Genomic DNA, 13,390 nt, shown 5'->3' with positions numbered 1-13,390 from the left:
GGGGTGTCTCAGACCCTCTATGCTGGGTCCAAGAGTGGATATACCATCTCTCTTGGCCTCATGTGGCCCATGCCATATATGAGGTGGCCTACCCAGTGAGGTATCCCCTTTCCGTTATTTCCTCATCTTGTCAACCCTCTCCTTCTCTTCAAGATTGAGTCGCAGTACATTTGTGCACCATGATAGGGGAAAGGATGCAACAGGGTGCCCTGAATACCATCTCCTCTAGGCCCAAGGGCAGCACCCACTGTACCCCCTTGGCCTCATGGGACCATCAAGTCTCCCATAGAGGTGGCATACCATAGAGGGATGCTTCATTACCGTTCCCCCCTTGCAGACCTTCCTTCTATCGCAGCATGAAAGATATTCAGAAAGTAGGATAATACACATATACTATATTAAGTTACTGTAGTATATAATGGTCTGGCTTTATTTGTTATAATCATAGTTCCAGGACTTGTCAGGACTCTCTGAGTCTTGGTGAGTCCCGAGCCGAGTGACCCTAGCCGAGTCTCAGGGATTCGGGACTCTCCAGGAACTCGCTCTAGGCAATACTCACTAGAAACTGGTTTTTTCCTGAGTCCTGATTCGGGTCAGCCTTGCCGAGTCCGCGCCGAGTCCGAGTCTCGTTTCTATGGTTATAATGTACATACAAGTAGTCATTTCAATGGCATGCGAATAATTCATAAAGATTTTTTAAGTAGTTATGCAGATGATGATGATGATGATACATAGCAGATATAAATTACTGTTCTAAGATTTAGAAGATTGCACAGGATAATCGTACCACACAGTAGTAGCTTTGACGGGCTGCCTGAAATTTTATCTCAAGATAAGTTTTTTCTTCTATCCTTCGATGCCTCCTCTTGGATGTTAGAATGGTCTCTTATACATCTTCTTCCATGCTTTAGGGTCATGCCCTTTCTCTACGGTTATGCTGTTTGTGAAGAGAGAGTTCCCAAACTCGCCGCGAGTCAAGCGAGTTCGCCGAGTTGGCAAGTCGAGCCAAGCTCGGTGAGTTTTGCTGACTCGGGACTCGGACTCGGTGAGTTTTGACCATAACTCGCCGAGTCCAAGCTCCAAGACTCGGCCACGACAAGTCAATGTTTTGACTTGTTTGACAAGTTAGTCTCTCTGCCAGGATTCATATATGGAATATAACATTTAAGTATAAGTCTCACTTATACTTTAAGTTATATTCCATATATATTGTCAGGATGTTTGAGAGTGGTTTCGGACCTCCACGAGTTATAATGCAAAATCTAGTTTTTGGAGGATCCTTCAAATTTCTAGACTTAGTCAAATTTCAGGCCATTTCAGGATCAGGATGACATTCCAGACTTTTAAGGCAAGTTCACTCTGACCTTGATGTAAGGGATGGGACCTAGGAGGACACTATGCAATCAACCAAGGTTTGATTTAGCAGCTTGAAGCGTGACCAAATAGTACACAAAACCCTAGGAATGATCTAAATAACCCCTAATCACTCAATTGACCTAACCTCCTTCACTCCACCTTGAGGAGATCCACTTGATTTGATGACCTTTGAGAAACTCAATCCCTTCAATGCAAAGGCTAAGACACTAAAACGACCAACAACAAAACTAAAAGAGCTAACCCTAGAAAGCAAAAAATGGGGGTCTTCATTTGCAATGGGGCGATGTGTGAGTACCTCACAACAGGGATGTTTCTTAAAATTTTGAAAAAAGGGGGTGAGTTGGGGACATTTCCTACCTGTCCCCACATCCCAAAAAATCCCCCCATGGGGCACAAGGTTATTTTTGGCAAGGGACATGTCTCTGAGGAGCATATTTTCAAACCCTTCTGGCCTCACAATTCTCCCTTCCATCCAACATATATATAGCCTAAAAACTAAGAGGTCCAAGAAAGACCAAGGTCAACTATAGTCCCAAGGTAAAACCTAAGTTCAACAAGCACACTATTTAATGCTACCATACACAAGCACTCCTTACAGTTTCCAAGTGAAGATGTTCATGATGTCTCATGTTGGTGCTCCCAAAATTTCAATTTGGCCAAAGAAAATACTAAACAGAAGCCCCAAACAAGTAGATACTCTACCAGCATGCCTTTCATGGCATAACAAGCTAGCACACATTATAATTGGGCTTTATTCAATAATGGGTGCATGAAACAAGTTTTAAATTGTTAAAAATATCTTGATTTCAAGGGTTTTTTATTTTGCCGGGTCAGTGCCAAGTCGTTGCCGAGTCATAGCCGAGTCACGAGTCCAGTCTGCCTTGCCGAGTCCGAGCCGAGTCCGAGTCTGGGAACTTTGGAAGAGACACCTTCTTATAACTGACTTTTGCCCTTTCATATCCCACGTTTAACCACATCTGAGCTGTTTTACTTAATCCTTGTATATTAATTAGTAGTTTATGGACAAGAACATTGCACTTCTTAATATTTAGCAAGTCCGATATGAATTAGGAGGTTGGTTAACCATAAAGTTTGATTCCATGAAATTGTGATGTCCTACATTTGTAAGACAATTTCATTGCCTGGACCTGCTGATCGAGAGGTGGTGTTCGCTAATCATCTATGTTACCCGAGGACGCGTCCCCGGTATTTTTTTCAGCCGTCCCCATAAATTCTGCATAAAGACAATGAATTTTGACAATGAATTCTATAAGCAATTTGACTTTGACTTTCAATTTAACACAAATTTGCCACAAGAACTCTACTAGTTCTTATATGTTAAAGTTCTATAATGGATATGTGCATGTTTTATCCATGTTTTCATATGAATATTTTAAATTTCCCTATTTATTTTAATTTTCCCTACTTTTATATAGCCGTCCCCAAAATTGGCAAAAAAAATCACCGTCCCGAAAACGCGTACCCCCGTCCCCTGCCGTCCCCGTCTCGGAAACTTGGGGTAACATAGCTAATCATAGATTATTGATTTAGGGGCATGACATTGTATACTCTGACAGTTTCATACTTTGATTCTTGGCGGCGCATTAATTTATTTATCCTTTTTGAGTGATGGCAGATTCTTGTTTGACTGTGAGTGGGGGCGGCTTATTCTTGACGACAGCTATGTGATGTCAGCATGAAAAGGGGAAAATCCTGAAGTAATTGATAAATACCTCAGCCGTTCCTTGTTTAGAGTTTATGGAGACAAGTGTGCATGCTGCATGTTAAGCTTTTCAAGATTATTTTTTTCTGCTGTTAATCACTGTCTTCATTTTTGGTAGGGGACATATTTTGTTTTTCTTTCGTACTTGCGACAGATAAGAAGTAAAGAACTATTTCAGCAGGATGTGTGTAATTTTTGTATGGTGATTGAAGTGCTCAGTGTATTATGAAAAGTGTTAGTAAGTTTCAATGCATTCGAGTTTGTGTGAAAACTGAAGTTGGTGCTCACTTATGTAATTTAAAAGTTCAAAATACTGATTCACCTGGGGCTTCAGTATTTTCTGTGTGCTTTTCAAATTGATGTTTTGATTTAATATAAGGTTTTAATTTATAACCGTATAATTTTCAGTGATTTTAGTACCATAAGAATAGTGGATTAAAGTTCTATAAGACAATTATGACAGTCAAAAGATAATTGTTTGTGGAACAAAAATTATACAAGGTAACTTTAATCTTTTTAAGGGTTATGTATCCTGTTGGTGGAAATAAGCCACACCCGGACCGACGATGGACTGGTCCAAGAGGGGCCAGTAGCTCAGTGGTAGAGCACTCCAGCAGCGTATGGAAGGTCCTAGGTTCGATTCCTAGCTGGTCCATGTCCCAACATGGTATTAGAGCCAGGTCCAGGCTAGGAGCCCCAAGCACACGAGAGGTGTGGCTTAAGGGGGGTTGTTGGTGGAAATAAGCCACACCCGGACCGACGATGGACTGGTCCAAGAGGGGCCAGTAGCTCAGTGGTAGAGCACTCCAGCAGCCTATGGAAGGTCCTAGGTTCGATTCCTAGCTGGTCCATGTCTCAACATATCCTATGTTACACAGAATGTTGATGGGAATCACGATTACACTCCTAGCAGAAAACAAATCATGACATTCAAAACATAATTGTTTGTGGCATGAAAATTATTTAAAGTAACTTAATAATATTAAGGGTTATGTATCCTAGGTTGCACAGAATGTTGATGGACATTGCAACTACTCTGCTGGAAGAAAACAAGTCATTATTCTTACTTGGTCAATATTTTCTATGATAATAGCCATGACAACCATATGCATGGTGTTCCCGCTACTAAAAATGATTAAAGTTGTGCCTAGAAAAGACCTCTTTGTGGTATATGTAATGCCATTTCAGTTTATTCTTTTAGCTATTATCTCTATGAACAATGTGAAAAGATGTGGCAAGAGGGAGGGAGAGGGATCATTACCTTACCTAATGTTGGTGTGATGTCCCCTTCTAGTTGACATCTGTCAGCTGAGTAGATTAGCCTATCACTGACCCTCGTAGGCTGATGAGGTTGGGTAGAGGGTCCTCCAAAGTTTGATTCACCACCTTCAGAGCAAGCACTCCAGGTATGTTCTTCGTTTGAGGTCTCCAGGACTCCGTTTGAGATACTTTCTATTTTTAGCAGTCCTGCTATTTATAGCCAGTAGGTTGGGCAAGGACAGATTATGGTTTGGCAGTCTCTAGTTCAGACGGCAGGCATTTCTGATGAATACTTAGAGAGATATTAATATTTAATTATTTTTAATTAAATATTAAATGGCGAACTTTAATGTTTTAATGTTTTAAAAGTCACTTTAAGTTATAACTTAAGTGAGGGTCTATTTCTCATCAAATGGGGCCAGTTTTTATATTAAAAGGAAGATGATTTATTTTTGACACTTCAATAGTCAAAAATAAATAATAAAAGTTAAAACATCATTAAAGGCTAAATCGCACTTTTCTTGGGAATCGCGCCAACCCTAAATGGAGAAGATTAAAGAAGATTTTAGGTCTTCTTTTCATTATGCTAAGTTTTGATATTTTGTTTGGAGCTCTGAGAGGAGTTTTGGCCAAGGGTTTCAGCAGAAGATTCTTCTGCAGTGATCAGAGGTATCGGCACAGGGAAACGTGGGATTCTTGTACAACAGCATCAGAGGCTGTGAAATATTAGTTGATCTTGCTCTTACAATTGGTTTCATTCAGGGACCAGGTTTGTGCTTATTAGTCAGAGAGGTACCGTTATTTATCAGTATTTTGTTACTACAGCAAACAAGGAAACAAAGAAACCCAAAGAAGATATTTTTTGATGGCTGTACGGCTGCCTAGGGAGTAGCGCCAAATACCCTAAGGGGCTGCGATTTACATGTTGGAAGGATCCAAAAAAATAAATAAAATAAGGAGAAGGTGTGCCTAGCCTAGAGTCATCCATTGAGCTACCATGCAAGCTGTTTGGGTCAGTCTGGAGTGAGTTATAGTGTGCTTTCATAATGGACTGTGTTTGACCAGCAAGGAAGAAATAAGGGTTTCCAAAAATTCTTGGTATTTTTCAGTTCCTATCTTTTATTTTCTGTTTATGTATTGAGGGTAAATAAAGGTTGAATACATGCAATAAGGGTTTGATCAGTTTATTACTGAATTAGAATTGATTTCTAGCGTTTCCCTATAGTTGCTTTTTGTGCTTAAGTTTGTCAAAATTATATTTGCTGTTACAATTTTGCAAAGAACACACTTGAAACGCAACAGGTTCAGTTAAACGTCAGTTGTCTCAGTTGAGGACCTTTTAAGGTTCTTATAGTTGGCCATGGGTCCAGTGAACAATTATCCCAAACATCCTATCCTTGAGCATACTAAGGTTTCACCACAATTAGTAATTAATATTAAAGGACCTGATGCAGTGAATTTAAAATGTACTTGCATATGCCTTGGCTCTCTTTGAGGTGATAGACATATCTTGGCCAACAATGGGTAGGCCACAGGTGGAGTAAACAATAATCTGGTGATAGCAGATGTGCAGGGACTGGCCCCTGTACCTGGCCTGAATAGATCTCGGTCCAGGTCTGGGCCCTGACGCACCTCGGGCATGCATCCTGGGCATTCCAGGTATGTCTGAGATGTACCTGGGGGCACCCAGGGCATGCCCTGGTCGTACGTGGGTGTACTCACAGGATATACACCCCCAAAATGACATTTTCACTTAAAAATGATTTAAATACAAAAATCGAATATTAAGAAATAAAAAACCCTCAAAATTGAAAATAAAACCTAAATAATTCAAACCTATCTTAACAGTTCTGGTTTAGGGTTTCGTCTGGAAAGTAAAGCCTAACTAATTCAAGACATTTTCACTTAAAAATGATTTAAATACAAAAATCGAATATTAAGAAATAAAAAACCCTCAAAATTGAAAATAAAACATAAATAATTCAAACCTATGTTAACAGTTCTGGTTTAGGGTTTCGTTTGGAAAGTAAAGCCTAACTAATTCAACCTTACTAATCAATTATCTTTATATCACCATCAGCTGTGTTTCAAGACTCTGTATTTCTTTTTGCAAATTATGGGTATTTTAATGATTTTTATCTTTATCACCATCAGCTGTTTTTTCAACTCTTTATCTCTTGTGCACATGATGGGTCCAAGCATACTGAACTTGGGGAAAAAACTGCCCTACTGGCAAACCCCTTATATGAATTGGTATCAATGATCCTAAGGAGTACTGAAACCTTGTGTCTCATGGAGATAATACACTCTAACCCTGAGCATCCTGGGGTATGCTTACAATTGGCTATCAAGGGGCCCGACCTTTAAGGCTTACAGCAAATAACAGCACGAAACTATGGTTTACTTTCAAGCATATATCAATAAAAATAAAATTTCTTTTTGCATTATATGCACAAGCACTTCATGCTTCTGTGATGGGTATTTAATTTTTTTAAAAACTCGTTAAAATCATTTTTCTGAATTGTGAGCCACATAACTATGCTTTCATCCCTGACCATGTATTTCCTGACTCTTGTTAAAGGATTTCAGCCTCTACAACTAGTAGAAAAGGACTGGCAGGCTTGACAGACAGATCTCTACCAACCTGTGTTATTGCCTATCTTCCAAGCTAATAGATATAGCTGAGATTTTATCATTTTTATATGTTAGCAATTTAACACATGTTGTTTCCCTTTAAATGTAAAATAACATGGCAGTTGTACAACTACTCGATAGCTGTCTTAAAACTTTTGTAATAATCTACTTTTTAAGCAATCCTGGGGCATATAATAGCATTTATTGACGTAAGTTAAGCCGCTTAAGTCATTATTGTGTCAAGACTCAAACTATCACTTAAATAAATCTTTAGCACATTCTTTGATGACTTTGGAATTGTTGAATGCATATGAATTGTCTATTGAAAGAGAACTTGCTCAAATTAAATCCATGTAGGGGTTTATTATAAGGTTTCCTTACAAGTTTTCATTCAATGTGTTGCAGGGGCCTGTTTTGTCTGCACATAAGAAACTTATTGCAAAGAAGCTTGATGAAGAAGCTAACGAATTGAAGGCCAAGAGTGAGGCCAAGAAGGAGAAGCGTCTGGTAAGTGTACAGTTTCTAGTTTTCATGTTTTCAAATTATTGGAGAAAAAATTTCCATGTGATAGAGCAGTTGTTGTATTTTACTAAGGTAAATTTAATGAACCTATCACTGGTGTTTACACCACTTTTTTTTTTATGTTTGAAAAATGATGTTAATGACAATCCATCTGTTCACATTCTCTGATACTTTTTTGAAGAGCTATTTTGAAGATTTTATACAGGTCATTTCCAGCGACAGTAGCATAAGAGTGCTTGCTCATCTCTGAAAATTGCTGAATTTTATGCCATCTTTTATCTTATTCTAACTGAATTTCTCATTTTATAACAAATATTTAGTATGTAGAGGACGAATTTTGTATTACCAGAGGGTGAGCCGTGAATGGCAAGCACCTGGCTAATGATTCATAATCCACATCGCTTATTTAAAGTTATTTTGCAAACAAATATCAGTCTGAATAACCTTACCAGGCAGATTGAAAACCAACACCATTTCCAATGGAATTATCAAGGGGAAGTTTGAGCCAATATAACAACCACTTGTTACAACCAAGGAGCAATTTAATGTGCTGGGGACCATAAGCTGTAATATTTTTGTTGCATCGGATGCAGCATTAAAAAGGAAAGTTACCATTAGAGAGCAGCTGTGACCCATGGACTATACAAGAAGCAGAACCCTAAGACATAATTACTCCAACATTAACAACACATTGCTGCTATACTTGGGTATGCATCCAATATATTATATAACAGAACTCAAGACTAAAGGTGTATAAATTAGGCTGTGTTTCCTGGTATGAAATTCTTTTGCATGGCCTAAGCTCCAGAGTAAATGACATGAAAAGTATTTTTGCATTACCCGAGCTTCAGAAGAAACTAGCAGAACAAACACTTCATACCACTGCAGAGGAATAAATGATTAAATTTTATTTATATAAAGAAAGAGAAGAAGCGAGTTAGGCAGGAGGCGATTTTGTACCTAATGGAAACTGGAAATGCATTAATGAGTTTTGAAGATATAGATGAATGTTTCACTGTGCTCCTGTAATGCCCCCTTTATAAATGCCCTAGTTTTTACCCTAAAATCCTACTAGGGTTAGGAACATTAACTTAATCATAAGATATCTCTAATTTATTGGAGAAATTCAACCATAGAGAAGCTAGAATAAGGTGACTCAATAAGGTGCCTTAGAGATCCTCTACCCTAGGCCCAAGAGCGGATATACCATCCCTCTCGGTCTCATGTGGCCTGTGCCATCCTTATGAGGTGGTGTACCTAGTGAGGTGTCCTATAACTGGTACTTCCTATGATTGGACTCCTTAGTATGTTGATCCACCATGACAGAGGGTTGAGGTGTATTTACAATAGGGTGCCCTAGAAGTCAATCCCTTCTAAGCCCAAAGGCAGTACCCCTTGTACACCCTTGGCCTCATGGGACCATTTGGTCACCACCATGAGGTGGCATACCTAGAAGAGTATCCCATCACCGTTCCCCTTCTTGTAATCCCTTATTATGCCTATCATGGCTGAATATAACAATCAAGCAGGATATACAATGAATCCTAAGCAGTCATAAACATACAGTAATTATGAACAGCCATAAACAGTCAGATATATATCACAAACAGTAATATATATTATAAACAGTTATAAACAACAGCATATTATTAATCATCAATAAGCGGATAATATTCATCATGCTGTGCATAAAGAACTCATACCCAAACCCACAAGTATATTTGAACTGCTGTATATTTAATCTGATTTTATTCCATGCTGGCTCTTGGTGCTGGAATGCTCCTTTATAACCTTCGCTTGGTGCTGGAAGTTCATGACTTTCCCTATGGGTGGCAGTGATTTGAGAGGGAGACGTCTTTTCAAGAATGTCCGCTGCTTTTTTGTAAATTGCTTTTCATTAACTTAACTAATGATAATCGCCCCTTGCTAATTGTCAATGATAATCTTATATTTCACGCACTCCTTATTAACTTTTATTAACTATTCGATGACGAGGAATGTGATTTCCATACCATGGAGAAGAGGATCAATCCTTAGACTGATGCAGATCCAGGAGATGGGCGATTAAAGTATGCTGGTTGGTTTATGAAATCATGAAGTCTTACTTTGTAAGTTGATTTCGTATTCAAGTTTGCTGCTTGTGAAATGGATATCAGATCAGGGCCACGACAATCTCTCAAATTCCAACGCTCAGAAATAGCTGTTCATAATCAGTTCTGCGCAGGAGAATGACTTCAATTTAGGGAACCAGCTTGCAAACAAAAAGAAGATGATTGAAAACGATTAAGTTTTCATCTGACCTCTTCCACGCTAGTCAGGATTTTTGTATTGTTAGCACCAAGGTATTGAATTTGCTCAAAACAACTTCCTCCCCAAAATGAATGTGATTGCTCTTGCATTTATACCCATTTGATGGTGCTGAAACCCAAAAACAAGTCCACCACAAAACATACCTTCCAAAACAAGTCGGCCACAAATCTATGATGTTTTAAATTAGTATTAATCAAAGTTACCCCGAGTTTCCGGGACGGGGACGACAGGGGATGGTGGGACGCGTTTCCGGGATGACAAATTCTTTTGCCAAATTAGGGGACAACGGGGGACGGCAAAGGGGATGGCTATATAAAATATAGGAAAAATTTAAAATTAATAGGAAAATTTCAAAATTCTAAATGTTCATATGAAAACATGGATAAAGCATGCATACATACATTATATTCATATGAAAACAATACAAGATGGATATAGCATGTGTATGATACTATGGAAAGTTGAAAACATTTTAGAATGTAAATTCTGAACATACAACATTGTTAATACTCAATAGACAATATGCAATTATGCATTCATAAATCAGAATTTCAATTCATTCACATTGTCAATATGCATATCAATAGACTCGGAGGTTAAATTTTCCCTACTTTTGTCGACACAGTTTCCCCCCATATTTTTCAACGGGGGTTTGGGGGCAGCGCCCCCAAGGTGGGGTCAAGGGGCATCGCCCCTTGCGGGGTCAAAAAAACTTATTCTTTAATAAAGGCGTTGGGTGTTATTTTTCTATTGACTACACTGCTAAATGCCCAAAAAATTTAAAAACTTATTTTCTAATCTCTGTGTCAAAATGCCCAAAGGCTACACTGCTGCCATATAGTTTCATTGTCAAAATTATGAATTAAATTAATAAATTTAAAATTCAATTAATGTTATCTTTTAATTTTTTTAATTTTTAATAACAATTTGAATTAATAAGGGGCCTATATTAGAAAATTTAAATAAAAAATTGAAAATACAACTTTTAAAATTTTTTTAATATTTTTTAAGGGCCTTAGATATGGGGGACGTTTGGCCATCCCCGGGACGGATTGGGGACGTCCCAGCCGTCCCCGACCGTCCCCGGGACGTACGGATGTCCCCTAGAGCTAGGGCAAGTGTCCCCCCGTTTCGGGGAAGTCCCCTCAAAATACAGGGCAATTTGGGGACGGGGGGAAACGTCCCCTGGCCGTCCCCAAGCCCCCGAAACGTCCCTGGGACGGGGACGGGGGTTTTTAGGTCGGGGTTTTTATGCACTATACAACACATAATAAAATACTAAATATTCTATCCTCTCTTGAACACAATCTCCTCTTATGCTGTTGGAATGTGGAATTTTACTTAATTGAAAAAAAGAAAAAAGGAAAAAAGGATAGGGTTTAGGAAGCTACTTTAATGTTAGGAATGTAAGAGCAATGGACAATCTTTGATGAAACTCAACTAAGCTTTGTTTTGATATGCAACAAACATCTCCACAAGGCTAGTGCGATCTTCTAGGGATAGCTAATGATTTTCAATCACCACTACAAGTATAGTGACCTTCAATGGGAAGCATATCAATGAAAGAGTGATTGTTGAAGTTAAGCTTGACTAAGATGGATCTAGTTGACTATGCATGACATTTTACAATCAGCAAGGTGTTAGTGGTATGGATGTACGAATTTCACCATTGATCATGCACAAAGTTCTTTCATTCATCTAAACAACATGAAATTTAAACAAGAAATAGAGACCATGCAAATTGTTGAATCAATGCACAAAGTTCACCATATCTTCAATGAAATTAATATTGCTGCTTACAACAAAGTCTTGGCAACAATCTTTGCCTTCTCCTCCTATTCTACTCTAACTATTTGCTAACTATCAATCTGCTATTCACTATTAACTATTAACCTTTACAAATGAAGAAGTGGAGCCTTATATAGGTAGCTTGTAATGTCCCCACTTTGAAATAGAATTTAATAATAAATAATAATAATAAAAATTAAATATTAAAAATTAAATTAAAATATAAAAGAATATAATTAAATATTATTAATTAAAATTTAATTAAGTTAATGAATGGTTAAAAGACATGGAGGGAAAAGTTGTGTCTCCCTCAACAATGAGATATAAAATGGAGAAGAGAATTTCATTTGAGAGGGGGATAATTGGGAAAATGAGAAGCTTACATCTGATTTAAGTAAGAAGTGCACTCTTTCAAAAGGTGCTTATGGTGAAAGGGTGTGTTTGTTGCCAAAGGGCATTCATGATGAAGAGGTGTGACCTCTCCCTCACATTGTGAGATATAAAGGAAAGGAATCAATGCATTCAGCAATTTGACCATGGATTGGATCAGATCTGAAATGTTATTAAGTTACAGGCAGTAGCATCTTTGTTCTTGGTGGTATGCATGGGGATGTGCTGAATATGTATGCTTAATATATGAAGCCTGATAATGTTGTTCTGCATAATTTAGTAGTAATATTACTATGGACTACGATATGTTTGCCAGTCATACTTGATTTTATACATATTCATAATAGATAGAGGAAAAGAACAGAAATCAGGTCTGCTAGAAAAGAAAGGAATGAGTAATAAGAGCGGTGACAGGTATGAATACTTACCTCTGAATTAATATTAATGTTAGGCATTGTTTTATACATATATTAAAATCCAATACATGCATCAAGGAATATAAATTAAGATGGATGTTCTTAAACAAATCAATGACAATTAATGTAATATAAGATATTTATTCAGAACAGCCTCAAATTATAGTACTGTTAGACATAACATATAAATATATACCTGCACATGAATCTAAGGATAAGGATACGTAATACAATCAAATTCAGGTTGCATAAATTACTGAAATGCTGATATGGGGAAGAATAAAGTAATTAATAGAGCACGGACAATAGATAATACTGATACAAAGTAATGCTCAGAAAATATTAATGGTAATCCAATACAAAGCACTAATGTAATATATTGTCACATGATAACTGTGTTAGATATAATTGATTATCATAATTGAACAGATTGAATAAATATAACTTCACTGGAAAATTACAAATTATTCATTGAAAAGGAGGGACTCTCTCTTAAGTACACCACTCCATAGTGGATGCTTAACATCTGCCACATGGAGCCAAGAGGGGTGAAGCATCTGCTCTTGGGCTTAGGAGAGAAGGTGGTTGTGATGAGAGGGAACAACGATAGAACACCTCGTTGGGTACGCCACTCCATGATGGATGCCTAACACCTGCCACATGGAGCGAAGGGGGATATGGTATCTGCCCTTGGGCCTAGGAGGGAGGATTTCTTGGACAACCTATCCAACTAGCCTACCCTAGTGTATTAAGGAAAATTGATTGGTAACTAACAATCTGATTCTATTTAGATATAATAATCTGATTTCATCTAAGAAATATAATAATCTAATTGTCCAACAATTGTAATTCTAACGGTAAATGTGTTGATTGTAACTAGGGTTATAGGGGTTCGGATTGCCTTAAGGCAACATCTGAACCCCCTTTAGGACCGGGTCCTATCCTAGGGTAACGTGACCCTATCCTAATT

General features: G+C 37.9%; 1 protein-coding gene across 5 annotated transcripts in view; it reads left to right on the top strand.

Moving 5' to 3' along the window:
* LOC131061134 (uncharacterized) overlaps positions 1-13,390 on the top strand; it is a 52,814-nt gene that overhangs the window by 2,003 nt on the left and 37,421 nt on the right. For all 5 annotated transcript variants that reach the window (XR_009372358.1, XR_009372359.1, XM_059219974.1 and 2 more), the window contains exon 2: positions 7,400-7,501. Coding sequence is in view for 3 of the 5 variants with exons in the window: in XM_059219974.1 (XP_059075957.1) it covers positions 7,400-7,501 (102 nt within the window). In the remaining 2 variants the exon portion in view is untranslated. The remainder of the gene's footprint in view (positions 1-7,399; positions 7,502-13,390) is intronic.

This window comes from Cryptomeria japonica, chromosome 4 (assembly GCF_030272615.1).
Source record: "Cryptomeria japonica chromosome 4, Sugi_1.0, whole genome shotgun sequence".
NCBI lineage: Eukaryota > Viridiplantae > Streptophyta > Pinopsida > Cupressales > Cupressaceae > Cryptomeria > Cryptomeria japonica.
This window is presented reverse-complemented; position numbering and strand designations above follow the sequence as displayed.